The sequence below is a fragment of the Pomacea canaliculata genome, linkage group LG7 (assembly GCF_003073045.1).
Source record: "Pomacea canaliculata isolate SZHN2017 linkage group LG7, ASM307304v1, whole genome shotgun sequence".
In the NCBI taxonomy this organism is placed as follows: Eukaryota; Metazoa; Mollusca; class Gastropoda; order Architaenioglossa; family Ampullariidae; genus Pomacea; species Pomacea canaliculata.
The window spans coordinates 11,499,124-11,515,563 of NC_037596.1; the positions used below are offsets into that span (position 1 = coordinate 11,499,124).

The 16,440-nt window shown below is 37.2% G+C and overlaps 2 protein-coding genes across 7 annotated transcripts in view; one reads left to right on the forward strand and one right to left on the reverse strand.

Moving 5' to 3' along the window:
- Window positions 1-5,797, forward strand: part of LOC112569639 — a 57,970-nt gene extending 52,173 nt beyond the window's left edge. For all 3 annotated transcript variants that reach the window (XM_025247486.1, XM_025247487.1, XM_025247485.1), the window contains 3 exons: window positions 2,976-3,458; window positions 3,782-4,139; window positions 4,312-5,797. In XM_025247486.1, the coding sequence (XP_025103271.1) occupies window positions 2,976-3,458; window positions 3,782-4,139; window positions 4,312-4,341 (871 nt within the window). In that variant the 3' untranslated portion in view covers window positions 4,342-5,797. The remainder of the gene's footprint in view (window positions 1-2,975; window positions 3,459-3,781; window positions 4,140-4,311) is intronic.
- The window catches only part of LOC112569649, a 117,471-nt gene extending 101,367 nt beyond the window's left edge, over window positions 1-16,104 (reverse strand). The window contains exons 1-8 of one of the 4 annotated variants that reach the window (XM_025247513.1): window positions 15,745-15,972; window positions 15,390-15,486; window positions 14,986-15,114; window positions 14,654-14,818; window positions 14,183-14,248; window positions 13,916-14,002; window positions 13,499-13,607; window positions 11,620-13,165 (exon numbers count right to left, since the gene is read on the reverse strand). In XM_025247513.1, coding sequence (XP_025103298.1) covers window positions 13,096-13,165; window positions 13,499-13,607; window positions 13,916-14,002; window positions 14,183-14,248; window positions 14,654-14,818; window positions 14,986-15,114; window positions 15,390-15,453 — 690 coding nt within the window. In that variant the 5' untranslated portion in view covers window positions 15,454-15,486; window positions 15,745-15,972 and the 3' untranslated portion in view covers window positions 11,620-13,095. Of the gene's footprint in view, window positions 1-11,619; window positions 13,166-13,498; window positions 13,608-13,915; window positions 14,003-14,182; window positions 14,249-14,653; window positions 14,819-14,985; window positions 15,115-15,389; window positions 15,487-15,744 lie in introns of those variants that run through there. The other 3 variants (XM_025247511.1, XM_025247510.1, XM_025247512.1) reach the window with 3 other exon arrangements.
- Window positions 16,105-16,440: the final 336 nt, after the last annotated feature.

Sequence of the window (16,440 nt, forward strand, 5' to 3'; positions counted from 1 at the left end):
CGTAAATCTCGGCGAGCCTAAACAAAGAATGTGACTAAACCGGAAGCTTTGTCGTCTTATGCCTCATGTTAGCAGTCAACTGATAAAAATCGTATGCCAGCAGTCCAACAATACAAGTTCGTGGTAAATGCCTTACCATGTGTCACCATTATGGGTACTAATCAATGTGACAGAGAACATTGACGAAGAGATATTTTTGGTAACCGATGCGGCTACCTTAGCCCAATTCAATTCAATTCTTTATTTACGAGGGGTAAAATAAGCAGCTGAGCGCTTTTTTCCATTTAGCCCTCGCCCTTTACAGGAAACGAAATTAACTAAATAAATGAATTAATTATTATTAGAAAAATTGAATAAACATAAGGAAGGGTGGATATTTACAAGGTGATGGTTAAGAATATATATTTACAAGGTCACGTGGAATAGAAGGAATCTCTAGAGGCCTCATCTTGTAAATGTTTGAATAAATGGCGTCGAAAGCAGTGCAGGGAGTGCAACTGCTTGAGATGGAGAGGGAGGTCGTTCCAAAGCACACTTCCTGAGAATTTCAGACTTGATTTGAAGAGATCAAGTCTAGGAAAGGGGATATTAAGTTTTGGTAAGGTTCTCGAGTTATTGGAGTCATATTATTCGAGGAAGCGGAGAGAGAGCAGGAGGAGAAAGAAGAAAGCAAGAAAGAAAAAACAGAAAGAAGAAAGAAGAAAAATATGTGGGTAAGGGAGTGAGGGCTTGTAGAGGGTAGTTCTTCCACAGTGACATTAACATCAAACACTAGTCCAAAAATCATATTGAATCAGTGATTTTAATCTTCAATCATAAGATGTGTTAAGTTTTGAAGTTGCGCATGATAATTGTTTTGTAGGTTTCGTTTTATTTCTGTACAGTATGAAATTCTTTTACAGACATTGAGTCAGTGTCTGCGATCAGAAGACCCCTCCGACATCTGTGGTCTGTGCCTATGCTCCGATGATTTGTCTGACCCCATGACCCCATGGGACGACAGTAGCGACGTGAGGAAACTCAGACATTGGTGGCGGCGACGAGTGGCTGGGCTTGGGGTTAACGGTCAAATGACATGTGACGTGTACCAGGCACTGGTAGCCAGTGATCCTTAGAAACACAAACTACAATCATAATGTTGTCGCAATTTTAAAAGAGAACTGAATGAACTGTGCGCTGATAACTTCATGTGTCGTGAAGGAGGTCAAAGAATTCTAACGCATGTGTTTTTGCCATATCATCCTGATCTCCCCACCCTACTATGTCTTGTTTGACCTTTGGAATTAAGAAATTCTCATAATGTTGTGTAAAAGATGATGCATTTGCTGGGACAGGCTACCCGTCAATTAGTCAGCATTGGCCTTGGTGACTAACCTGTTCCAACATTCATCTAAACCTAACAGTAAACATAAGGCTAGCCAAAGTCCCAAAATAACCTTAATCGTAGATACTAATCTAACACCTAAAAACATTCTTACACACACATTAAACTGTTTGAAGTATTGCATTCTCTCTGGACGGTGTAAAGTGAAAACTTGAAAGTCCTTGTGCGAAGGCCATGATAGACAAACAACATAATCTTAGTCCGTCAGAGCTCTGATAAGTCATGTGACCTCACGCAGCCTCTCGTTATCACGATGAATCACTTTCATGATTTATGTGTATACACAAGTTTTAATCTACAGAGAGCGGCAACTGATCTTGTTTCATGTGAAGTATGATGGTGACTCTCTGTGGGGCTTCAAAAGACCAATCTAAAACCACAGACAGTACTTATTGACAAACTTTATTTGGAGTATGATAAAACAATCTAGACCTTCCAGCAAAGAATTAGTCTGTGGAACCATCTTTACAGCACACTGACAGCTCTTTAGACATCACACCCAACGACAAGGGTGTCTAATAAAAAGGACAACACGCCAATAATACCTACTAATATCAGACTCACTGTCAGCACTCTTTCCTTTAAAAAACAAATCCTTAAACAGATTAAATATAGCCAACAAGATACTGTCACTCATAAATAAAATTACTCAACAATATTTGGACATCAAGTTCCTTTAAATTCCGTCACATATCGGAATAAAAAGAAATGAAAAGACTGATAGACTAGCTAGACTGGCAGGAAAACCAAAATACAAACTGTTTAGTCACCACCATAAACATATCTGTTTCACCACGAGATTTAAGAATGGACATAAAACCAGTAATTAAATGAGGGTGGCAAGATAAATGTAGCAGACTGATTTATCAACAATCTTTTCATACTTTGATGTTCTTTAAAGTCAAACACGTGTAACCAAACCAAAACAAAACAGCAAGAATGATGCTTAACTAAGAATAGCTAACTAGATATAAAAATCCTCCTTCATGTCCATGTGGAAGTAGACTTAGCACCCGCATGTGCTGCTGGATGTAATGAAAACAAACCAGAAATCGAAGAACTAAAACATCTCTTAGGCAAATATAGACTGGAACTAAACCTTAACAACTGCCTCAACCCACCGAGAGAACTCGGACACAATGCACTTTCATTAGTAGCATTCAAGCTCGTGAATTAAAGGGTCGAACACATGTTTGTTTCGCTGCCTCTGTTCGAGTTTGTTTGAGAAAATCCTTGTCTCACACTATTGTCACCCCTCGGTTACACTTGTATGTAATTGAAGATTGGAAACAGTTTTAACGTCTCTCGTAAATGATTCGATTTTGCTTTTGATTACAAGTACATGTATACATTTGTCAACGTTAACTAAAAGGACAAACAATTTTTTTTTTAATTATTCAACAAACAAGCAAAATACCAACGATAAATGTTCAATTGGAGCAAAGTAAAATGAACAGCCGAGAAGTAGAAACATTTTAATTTTGCAGGAAAGACATATCTTACTACATATCCATGGCTGTTTAAACAAATCTGATTAAATATTATCATTTTTTCAAACCGCCTTAATTAATTGTTTTCTAAATTCATTCAGGCTTTCTGGTCCGGCGAAAACAGTGACTGTGCCATGTACAAGTCCTCCAGGCGTGAGTGTTAAGACCCTGGGTCAGGCCGCTTGGTGTACAGGAGAGTGTTATACTGCTGTAATAACACTATTCCCGGAGCAAGTTCACCTGCTACACACGGCGCCTCCCAGGCTTTTTGTCACCGGATCGCCCGGTACAGGTAAAACTGTGGTGCTGCTGCTGATGGCCATAGAGTGGCTGCGATGTGGTCACCACGTCTACATTGTCAGTACCTGTAGTGAGAGTCGTGCAGCGAGCATTATGTTGCATTACCTGTTGCTGCAGACAGTAAAGACACAACAGTTTGCAGATGTATCACACGGTCAGCTTCACCTCCTGCAGTATGATCTTGATGACAGTGAAGACGTGGAGAAGGCCGTCAACGACTTGTCACATGCGGCGATAAGAGGGTCGTTGTACGTCATCGCTGATGAAGTAGGGAGTGAGTTGAGGTGAGTTGTACAGCGTCTGATGTGATGATAGACACACTGGTTGATGCTGTTCAAACATATTAGCTTACAAATATTTGGTGCTTAACAGGTGACGTTTCCTCAACGGTTGTGACACTTGATGGAGCTGTTGTGTGGTCAAAATTGTTTTGTTTTGAATCATCGGCTGTTACACAGATTGTGTTACAACACACGTGTCATTATTGTGACATCACTTACTTGATGACATCATTGGTAACGATATTTAACATGATACACAAACAGAATCACTCGATCATTTATGACAGTACACAGTGTAACGCGTGTAACTACATTTTGTGTTACAGAATCAACAACTTTGGGACTTTCTGTGACAAGCTGCTGACACAAGTTCCTCGTCTCCATTTTTGGGCGGCAAGTTGTTTCCCTGAATACGCACCCGCCGGTTGGGAAGTTCAATATTTAACCAGACTCCTCCGCTCTCCACCTGTCGTCGACAAGGAAGACGAGCAGGACCTGAGGATCACTAGATGCCGTGATTTCGACCCGTACAGTGAGCGAGGTGTGCCCGAGCACACAGACGGCCCGTCAGTCACACAATGTATCACTGTGGTCAGGGTCACTCAAGTCGCTGGCCAGGTGACTGTGTCACGTGCGGTCGTGAGCTGGCCAGCTTCCTACACAGTCTCCGTGTTGGTGTTACGGGTAGGTGAGGTTCTTGTGTAGTCTAATGCTCTTTACAGTTAAACACTTACCTGTGTGATAAATAACAAACCGGTGAGAACGAGTCTTGTAAATAAGACAACGTGTTAGTCACGTGAGTCTGTCAGTTTACTTTATCACGTCATGATGTTATTGTTTATATCCATGTTGACAGAGAGCAGCACAACAACATCTACAACATTGACCTCTACCATCGGCAGCACAACACCAACCTGTCTACAGTGGAGAGATGTGCTGGTGTTTTCCTGGCGTGACGTAAGTGATCAGTCGGGTGTGATCACAGGACTGCAAGAAGCGGGTATCCCAGCGCGGGTGATGAAGGATGATGACATCGAAGACGTGGCCACCGCCCACAGTGACGTGGTGTGGGTGACGAATGCACGTGTTTATGGTCTGGAGAGAAAAGTTGTCGTCTATCTGGAGTACTCTGATTTTGATTCATTCAGTTTTATGGAGTTTTGTCTAGGTAGCGATTGCTCTTCGCGACTCTACCTCATGCCCCGCAGTGCTTCACAACGTGTGATTGTCTCCCTTTACTACTAGCCGCCTGAAGGTGACTGTCACTGACACACCTTTCACCTGTTGTAGTCGAGTGTCTGTCTGACATCAACACTTCAGTGTTTCTCCTCTTATACTTTCAGTCTATCATCACGTCATCACCTCATGACGTCATGCAATGACGTTCTCGCAAGGATACTTAGAAATAACTTATTTAAAATATATTTTTCAAGTTTTTCTGTTACAGACGTGTATGTGTCTGTGTGGTAGTGTCATCATGTATATGCGTGTGTCTGTGTTAATGTGTCATCATATCCGTGCGTGTGTTAATCTATAAGTGTGATATTTGTGTCAATGTGTCAGTCTACAAGTGTGATATCAGGATTAATGTGTCTATAAGAGGTTGTACACGTGCTGTCAAAGGGCTTCAGCAGACTGTAATATCAGTGCCGTGCACTTAAGTGTTTAATCTGATATTGTCTACTGCCAGCGGTAAGCAAACTGGACAGAACTCTGTGTCTAAATACAGACACGAGTGGTTCATCAAAACTCGCTTCATTGAGTTAAGAGATTCATTGATGCAAACACAAAAAGCAATAGCGGCTCACTTATACAACACATCTTACAAGTTTAACTGTTTGACACAAACACATTCACACGATGTACAAATGTTCTTTCAAATCGTTTATAAATGTCTCCCAAAAGTTTCAGAGTGAGTGTTTTAATAAAGATTGTTGTTGTTAGTTTAAAACAGATACACACTGTTGTGAAGTGGTTAAAATAGTTTAAAAGTCGTGTCCCCTGAGGCACAACGTGTGCATTGTTTCAACAAAGACAAACAACAATGATTTTACAAGGAACTTCCCGCCCAGTTTTACAATATAAATATATTTAATAACCAACACCAGACATCAAATGAACAAATAAATATCAATGACAGGATTCAATACCATCGCCACAATCACATGACGCTGTTACAGTTGGCCAACATGTTGTCACGAAGACAGTCTTTCCCTCACAACACACTTTACCCTGGCCGTGACATGTCATGACAAGAAATCTCAGAATCAGCCTCACAGAAACTCAAGTGTTGACAAGCAAACAAGAAAACTAATGAGGAAATAAAAGGACGACGAATTGTTGTCTCAGCAGTTGTGAGAAGGTCTGTTGTCAGTATGTGACTGTTTTTGTAGAGGGGATAGAGGGATAAAATGCAGGAGTCTGATGAGGAGCAAAGGTTGTGGGCAGGGGTGTGGACAGGCAAGATTTCAGTTGATGGGAAGAGTAGCTTTCAAAGAATCTATTGTAGTAGGAAAAAGGTCCACTTCACTTTGACAGACATTAAAATTAATATATATAGTTCTTATTTTGATGGTTAATAATGTTGTCCCGAATGCTTTTTAGTGCAATAGTAATATTAAATGTCTACAAAAAGTAGCCTTCCATAAAATGGTATTCACAATCCATCTTTGTTGTAAACAGAAGTAGACAATAGTGATTTAATGACAATTCTGACAGCAACAGGTTGCTAATAACAGTGGCATAGAAACCAGAGAGACAAGGTGGAGCAGCACCCCCTCAGAAAAGATACTGAGGAGGCAAGAATGTGAACATCATTTCTCTTTTAACATGGAGTTTGTCCTCTAAAGCTAAACATCTTCCTACACAACTAAATATAACTAGTTACTAAAAAAGGTTGTACTAAGTAACCATTATTAGCTCAGAATTGTAAGCCGTCTAATTGTCAATTTCTTCAATTCCCATTAATATATATATAAATAAAACTTTATCACCTTTCTGGGCCTCTACTATAAAACTACTCTATTAGAGGCCCAGCTGTTGATTTCACATAACACACGCTCAAATACTGTGCCTGATGTACACCGTGTGCAAACAATCCTGTGCACACCATGGGCAAAGATATAATATATATTCAGTGCGCACATTGTTTTGAAACATATATTTATAGTATATAAAGGATCGTTGCCAATACTTCCTGTATGTAAATCACAAAATATGCATTTTATTTGAGAAGAAATTGCTTCTTGTAATATTTTTATGGACTAAGTGGAAGCAAGTTATTTTCAGATTGTCTCCCTTCAACCACAGGGTTTGTAGACTTGCCTACAATTGCATTTGCAGAAATTCCACTTCCACAAAAAGCAGGAATCTTGCACAATGTTCTTTATACAACTAACTTAAAAAAACATAAGTACCATTATAAGATTCATGCAGAAAATATTATTTAAAACTATTCTTCTTCATTGGCTTTTATGTAACATTTTATTTCCTTATAATGTGTTACTCTTTTTCTGTTCTAATTTATACATGACACTATAATTATTGCTGCACAATAATCATGCATAATCACAAATATGCTTGTTCAACTGTTTTAACAGTTTTAAAGAAATGTAAGCATTCAGATATGTGAACAATGGCAATGGAGAACGGAAAAATGTGTTTATTGATACACGATTGTCTCACTAAACATGTTAACCTATTAAGACATCTTAATACTCACAAAGTTAAATGATACACCTATTATGCTATTCAAATGATTAATCCGTTTATTTTACATTATATTATTCATTTTACACTTTTTCTATTACATGCCATAAAATATGATCACACATTGAGACCTATTGTCTCCCTTTACCTGCACACCATGCAAACTTAACTGCTTTATGTGTTGGGAGACTGTGTGCCCAGCAGCTCAGTCATGTGGCTAGATGAATGGTATAAAGTCTTATAACTAACTCTAAATATCATAGTAGCGTGATTGTTAGAAATATTACCTAAAATTACTGTTTTAAAAAAATATTATGTTTACAATGGCATAGTACAAAAATGTATATCCACCTGCAACTTTATTCTTTTTCAGTCTACTTTACCTACAGTCATTAAATAACACATTATGCTCATCTACATGCTTATACAAATGCAGTTATAATTGTGCATACATATGCATACAATGACACTGCTGCAACTGCACACACATATTTAAAGTCATTATCAAGGCTGGTTATTTCCCCTTTTTCATGAGTATAACTGATGTGAATTTTATTTTGGGGGAAAATAATCTGAAAGGTGTATTGTAGTATGCAATTTTGGTGACAATCTGCTTCAGTGCCACTACCCAACAGAATATAGAGCTTATTTAATAGTATACAATATCACAGAACACATAATGTGGTCATGGTCATATCATCTTCCTAAAACACCTTGACGGCTTTAAAACCTTGCTCTTACCTTATACAGTTTTCTTGGCCGAGATATAGCTTTGGTAGCTGTCTTAGCATAAAACACCAGTTTAATCCTCCTCCCTACTGCAATACAGTCTGGGTATGACTATAATTATTATCAAGCCCATTTATATCCTGCTGTACTCATGCTTGGTATTGATAAAGCTAAGCTGTTTTGTAAAGCTTATTCTCTCTTAAAAAAAAATAGTTGAATCAAAGAGATAGGGTTATACTTTTTGTAATGATTCTGTCCATGAAATGAGAGAGTTTAATCAATAATATACACATGTGGTAGTAGTAGTAGTAATAATAATAATGAGGATTTATATAGCGCCTAGCCCAAAACTTTTCCTCATTGTTTTACGTAAATCATACACAGTCTAAATCACAAACAACCAACCATATATATTAGCATGTAACTTCTACAACAACATATTGTGTGCACAAACACATGCAAAATGCATAACTATGAATGCCCTCTTGAGCAATTCTCCCACATATATACAGCATATGGGCTTGTGCATTCAAAACATGCACACGTAATACTATACTGTCATTAAATTAATATTTAGTTTAGCTGCATGTTGCTGTTATATTAACCAAATTTTAAACTACATGAAAGGCTCAAAATTTCAAATTGTCTCCCTTTACCTACAGAACTTGAAAGCTTTACTATGCATTCAGTATACTGTCCAGTTCAAAGAATACTTACAGTTGACTGCATTACCTGATAAACCTCTATGACTAGCTTAGAAATAATGTAAGTATAATTATAATATGCTTGCAAAAAGTATTACTAAAATTACTTTCTTTACATCTTGATTACGTACAGGGATTTGGATAAATATTTATATTAGAACTACATTTTGTTTTCACTTCTTTCCTATATAAATACACTGAGAGTACAATGCTTTACAATACATGCATAGATGTATACTCACCTACATAAAAGTATGCGTCCACAGACTCATCTAGCTATGTACACTCATAAAATATACACACATATCCAGGTACCAATGCTACTACATTTCCACTCTACATGCATGAATTGACTCAAATGGTGATTGTCTCCCAGTTGTTCACATAAGTTTGTTGACTATTGAAATAATAATTTTGAAGTTGTTTACGATATATAGATATATGTATGGTTTGTTTAGCTTTATGCATGAGCCATAATAGTTTGGAGAAAATCATACGGGAAATATGGCTGGGTAAAAACAATTTATGGGGATTTAGTTTTTACAACTCATTTTTTTTTTCATTTTCCCTTCTTGATATTGAGAGTTTCCCCCTTTTCTTTGTTTTGTTGCTGTTGAAAAGCTTTCAAATCCACTAACTGCAGGAAATCGTGCTGCAGGAAATCGCTAAAGTAATTATCATCTTTTACTTTCTACCATCTTTAGAGTTTCTTTTTATGGGAATGGGATGTCATGTCATGAGGCATGGTCTCCAGGCTATTCTACCAGTTTCGCTTACCAGGCCAGATCAAAGACTTGAGGTCCATAAAGCTGCCAAGTGGAAATGTACAAAAGTTATTGTGGAGAGGGAAGGGAGACAGAAGACAGATCAGATGAAAAAAAATAAGAGCTATATATTGAAGTCAGCCACCATATATGACATCAATTACCTTCCCTAACCCTCTTTGGATTCAGGGACTTATTACCGCCAGCTGAATCCGCCAGACCATAAAAAAACAATTATTGAATGATTATGATGGTAATGGTGATAGAACTGCAGCAGACCAGTATGAATGAATGCTGCTAAAGCATGACGAGCTGTGAAGTATGAACCATAGAAGAATTTTATCATTGATGTACCTATCAGATAAAAGAAGTGAGTTTGTCGAATGGACCTAGGCCTTTATGATGTAAATGACCAGATCGCTGGGTACGCATATACCCTGCTAGTTGGCTGAAGTCACAAAGGATGATGAGATCACAGTAAAGAACTATGTGTGAGAAGAAATTTAAAAACATTGTTGCAATGTTTGATTTTTTTTATAGTTTTTTTTTTAACTCCCCCTTTTATCTGGTCGACAAGTTTGCAGTCAGCCATCCTGAAAGCCATTTATTCATGTTATAAGGATACACTAAGCAATCACTCAGAGAAAGCATGAAGTAATCGCCATTTGTTATTGTTATCATTGTCATGATAATTCTTGTAATACCTTTGAGCATCAGGAAAGCATCATACATTCCCCTATATCTCTTGTCACTGTACTCGAAAGTATATTGTGTTGAGACGATGTGATGTTCCTTTTGTAGCTGGGACTTTTTCTTTTTTTGTGACTGTAGCATTAAAGTTTACTCGTTTAACTCGTATCATCGTGTTATAATATACAACTTTGCCTGACTGTGCAGAGAGGTGCATAATATTGTGCAGTGTGGTAAAGCCATGTAATTTTATCGTTTATTTCTCTTTCCGCACTCCTTCCTGCAACTTGAGATGAGGGGAAGGGGAGCGGGGAATCGTGCATGGATGGCTGTGCTGCACTGTTCACATTTACGACCCAAGTGTTTACAGCAAGATCGAGGTGAAACCTAAAATCAGGCTTCACAGGTCCTTGACCTGACAGACATGATAGTTCCCCTCAAAGAGGCCTAAGCTTACTTCCTTTGGGGAAGTTTGTTGCCAACACTGTATACGTGTTAGCCAGCAATCAAATGAATCTACTAGCAAATGTTACAAAAAGACTAATTAGTACTGCAAGAGAGAAATATGGATTTGAAGAATATGACTTTTATAATGACATCTCTAAATCATTACCATTCAGTTTAACACAAACGCTCGTGATCTGTCTGTCACCCACACATACACATGCACAAAGAGATTTATAAAGTAATATGAAATCGTATTGAAGTTATGGGGACAATAAACAGATAACTTGGCTAACTATTGACAGAATGGGCTTTACTATTACAATCCTGTACACCCTAATAGAACGTACAGTCATTGAATGTCGACGACGATGTTGATGACAGAGTTAATTGAGATAAAATGCATAATCGATAACTTTTAAAAGGCATGTCTCTGGCCGGGGAATATGTTGACAGAGAGGTGAATATAACCTGCCATGTTCCTATCAGATAAAAGATTGGGCTGAGTCGGCCTAAGCCTTTATGATTTGAATGACTACATCGCTGGGTACATATGTACCCTGCTGGCTTGCCGAAGTCTCAAAGGATGATGAGAACACGATGTGTGACAAGAAATTTAAAACATTGCCGCCTCATGGTCAGTGCATTTTAAAGGGATTTTTTAAATGTTTATTTTGCCCCTTTTTGTGGTCAGTTATCCCAAAAACATTTACTTTGTGCCATGAGAATAACATACACTAAGCAATCACTCACACAAACCATGACATCATCGCTGTTATCGTTATCATACACTCTCATGATGATGCTCGTGATCACCTTGAACATTAACAACGAGAATTAGCTTAAGTATTTTTTCACACTCTGGCTTAATTGTTTGTTCCTACTTCAGCACGTGCTAGTCAGTACACAAAGGTATTGACAAAATTACGGAAGGAATCATTAGCATTGCCAGAGAGAAAGACAGATTGAGAGAGGTCGAACATTTTTTTAAACTGACATCTGTCCGAATGATTATCACGGTTGGAAGAACACACACACACGTGACAAAATGACGATTATAATGCAGAATGAAATTAATCTTTCTTTTCTGTCGACTCAAGTGAACATAAAGACAAAGACAGGAAGGAGTAAACTAAGTGGCATTTTATTCATTTTTTTTTAAAACAGCGCATGACATTATAAGTAGGGTAAAGGGAAGTTTCAGCACAAACTGTTTAGGAGATCCTCTGTAATTTAATTTACAACAATTGTCACAGACCAAGTTGTATAATATTCTAAATGTGTAGGCAAGGAACAGAGACGATAATTAAACACCACAAACACCACAAAAAGGTCTCAGCTAATATATATCTCAGTATGTCAGAGATCCTAGAGCTTAGTCAATTCATGTTTGTTTCATCCTATCACATACAGACACCCCTACCACCCCAACACTTACATCAATTCACTCACTCTTGCAAAGTATGTAGTCTCAAGTCTCAAGCAATTAGGTTCTTTATTATAATTATAAATAAAGGGATATCCCTTGTCCATTATAAAGACACAGTACTCTTCTGGTTGGCTGAGGGATGTACGCCAGTATATATGTAACTAATAAATGACACAATGACATATATTTTACCTTTATGAAATCGTTTTTATAAGTCTAATAAACGGACGCACGCGCAGCAAATTTAAATGGAAAATGTTTAACTCTGCTTATAACATTTTTAACTTCCATGGATAGTAAGTTTGTTAAGATAGGTTTAGTAGTAGGTCTAACGCTCTCTAGAGAAAATGTCTGTTCCAACATGCTTGTTGGAAAAAAAGAAAAAGCACATTTTAAAATAGTGCTTTTTCAAAAACCCGCTGGAAAGCGGGATGTTCATGGCCTTGGATCCTGCAGGTGGCCATGAGGACCTCAGCAGTGGGCGGAGGTAGGGGGGCCATTTACACAGCTGACAAGTCAACGGGTGATGTTCGAGACGTCTCCATCTGATACAATGACCACGTCAACATTGTTGCTGATGTAAACAGCCCCCTTACTCTTCTGCCTTTTCTGCTGTTTCCTGTGAAGGAAAAGAGAATATGGTGAAACCGTCAAACACGCTCTATCAAACATTCATGTCATTAAAGATGTATGTATCTGTCTTTTTTCTATCAATATTATAAGAATTTACCAGTATGGAGCAAAAACACATGCAAGCTAATGTCCAGACAAGTCAAATATTTCCGTAAAAGACAAGGCCGATCAACAGATTGTTTTAAAAAGTGTCTTAATTATGCAGATATTATATTTTGTCTTGAGATTAAAGATTGAGATTATAGGTCATAGTCACGTGGCTACAGCAACTAAAGTTTAGAACTGTTCCGAATAAAATAAAAAAATGCGAAACCGCATTTATGTACAAAACTCATTATTATTGTTTGCTAAAAAAATGAAGAAATCTATGCTCCATCAGTAACTTTCGATCTCTACTCAGTTAAATACCATAATGCGTCTGAGTACTGTATATTGTATTACAGTGGTAGCTCTGTATTGTCGATATGATGCTAATATCCATGTTCAACATATTACTAAGACTAAGACTTACGGTCCTCACGGACAGAAAGCCAGTTTCTTCATCTTTGTTTTGTGGCAGCTTTAGTCTTAGAAGCACCTCCAGTGAACGTTCCAGTATTTCTTTGTTTCCTAAAAGATTTTTAAAATAAAATTATCATCATTTAAAGTGAAATAACTATATTTTGGACAAGGTGGAGTTATCTGTCAGGAAACATTCTCGTACGTATCTACAAAGTGGTCTGCAATATGTAGCTTTATGAACTTTATATACTTTCTCGTTACCTGAGATTAAATAATATTCCATCTACTGCAAAATAAAACCCAGAGAGATAATTGCATGTTATTGTTGATTTAACTACTTAAGTATACCAATAAAATTGTTGGAAGCTGGCCATGCTAGGGTTACTGCAAATATCTTTATAAAACTTCTCCTTTATTAAGAGTGATCTCAGTGTAACTCACCACATCCTGAAGAAAATCAAACCAATAGCAGTAGCAATAATAGTGATACCAATTCCAAGACTTATCCCAATTATTTGGCTAGTCATGTCTTCCTCGCTTTTAAAATAATCTGCAACATGCAAAGGAAACATTTTGTTTATTTGCTCACTTTACTGGATGGAGGTTTGCTTCTACCTTCTGGGCTTTTATAACTGAGAAAATTTTAGATAAAATTAATCTTTCGAGTATGCAATCTATATTCATTATTTGATATCTTAATCTGTTATTCTCAATGTTTATTCATATTTCCAAGACTTTAAATTACATGAACATTCATACCCAGGTCTGATTTAACAACTTTTTTTTATCTAATTCTTCTATTTCAAAGTCCATAAAATAATTTTCCCCAAAACTGCTATTTGTAATAAAAGCTTTTGCCTTTGGAAGACGAGCTCGGATGACACTTCGCACCAACACTTCTTTTGTTGATATGCTTGTTGGTATTGCCAGTGATTACTGTTTCCTCTGGGAGTGAAAGCAAAACTGGTTCAGTGCTCTCAACATTCACTTAAAGATTAAAGAAAAACAGCATGTGAACACTTTGTAGTCATAGAAAGTGATATGTCCGTTAACTGAAAGAAGAAAAATTGAGGCTATTTTATGTACAAACAAATCCTTCCTTAGTTACATTCTTGTCGTACTCACCATTTTCACAGTCATCTTTCTCGAGGGTTTCGGGATCCGATTCAGATGGTCTGCTTTGACTTGTCACTGAAAGAAATAAAAGTGAAGAAACGGATACTTAACTCTTCGCTATGAATTAGAAAATTTTCTCTCTGTATATATAAATTTAGTTTTGTATAGTTTGCATCAATAGCAGACTTTGGCTTCTTCTGCTCGTAACAGACAACTTTGCCTATCAGGAAGTTAAATTTTCAAAGAAAGGATATATTAATATTCAAGTGATGACGACTAGTTTCTATAAATAACACTATACTTTGGTCATTGCCGTCGATGATAGCAGTTTGATAAAGTAACGGGCTTTTCCGGATGACTAGAAAGCGTTAACCTAAATCTGTTAGTGTGTAAAGAGGAGGAAAACTTTCATATTGTTATATTATATTTACCCACGTCAATAAAAAAGGAAACATGAACACAATATCTTCTTTTGCTTACATGTACAAGGGACTGGTACTTCTCCGTCGGCGGAAAGTGTAATGTTCTCCCAGGGTATACAGGGAGTGGTGACAAAGAAGGTGTCGTCGTCTTCTTTATCACATTTATAACCTTTTGCTGGATCACAGATGTAAAATCCAACATAGCCTAACACAGCGAGAGTTTCTGTAACACGCAAAAATAACCAGATAATAGATAATTTCCAATTTCTTATCTGAAACAGTGTAGGGCACAAAGATACTTGTCCTTTTTATATTTAAAATTTTTTTGTGTAAAAAATCGCGGCCTGGAAAATTTAAATATTGAGAGCATAATAAGTAATATTAAAATACCTTTTTTCCCGACTACGTTGTTGATCAGTCTAAATGATCTTCCTTCTGCGGCTAAAGCTCCTTGGATTTTGCATGTTATCTTCAGAGTGCAATTTTTGTATGAAGTAAATGCACATGTACTTTGTTCCCCTAGAAATATAGAAAATACTGTGTGCAAATAGCTGAATCATTTTTACTTGGAAAAAAGCGGTTTAAACTCGGACTAATCGCGTGTGTGCGTGAATGAGAGAGATCAAGAGAGAGAGAGTAAAAAAATAGAGAAAAACATTTTATTTCCTTGTAATGCGTTCAAGCTCATTTAATTTTAAACAGAAATCATTTAATATTCTGACATCGATGGTGTTTTAATGTAGTATCATCGTTAAATAGTCAGATTGTGGAGAGATTCATTGTAAGGTTCATACCATGTACACATGCTGCAGACATGAACAAAAGAGACAAAAGGTAGAATGTGGTCACGTGCCCCATCTTTAAATATCCTCCAATTGTTAGAGTGTACACCTGCAAACAAGGAAGGAACTATTTCATTTTGTACCAAAAATATTTGCTGATTTTATAAAGTCTGTATTACTAAATGTTTATTTAAAAAAATGTCGAACGCAAGAGGCATAGAAACTAAATTGTGAAGCAAACAAAACTAAAAGAATTATCGTTTCCCTCTTAATAAAAAACATTAAACATTGAGAAATAAAATAACTTAATCAGTAACCATGACTAAATCTACATATGTTTCACATTTAGAATTGGAATTGTACTCACATTTGCAGAATGTTATTCTTCAGTTTGTATTCTGTTCAAAACTGTCGATTTTTAACTCGCTCGAAGTAGTTGTGGCTCAGTGTTTCCTCTTGTTGTGCAGGTAAATCACAATTTTTCTGCCTACCACTATTTTATGATTCGGTTTGAAGCTGGTTTACAAACACAGGTATTTGTGCTCGTGTTGAACAAGTGCAGTGTGGGGTCTGCCGCGATCACGTCACATGGGATTATATACACTGTGCTCAGGTGAGCTCCGCCCCTCAGGTGCACGTGACTCGGTAACTAGTAACACTCACAACAACTGACCTAGACATAGACGCATTCCGGTACCTTTTTTAATAGAAGCTATAAATATAGTACCTACTCAGTATGACTGTGCGTTTGGGAATGTAAGAGAGATTGTGTGACGAAGTAATAAGCTACCTGCATTATGGTGTCCATACAATACCAGGTAAACATGTCTGCGTGCAAAGTTCGCGAGAGAAAGAGATATGAAGAGGGTGGGTGGAAGGATGGGTGGTGGGGAGAGGCCTAGGCCCATGGGCTTACGCCAAGCTAGTTCACAGGACATATGCACCCTGATTTAAATCCTTAAAATGAATTTGTAGCCAGTAAAATACAATAAAACGTCATACTATAATAAAAATAAGAAATAAAAATAATACATAGCGTAGTCAGAACCCAGTTATTATCTAG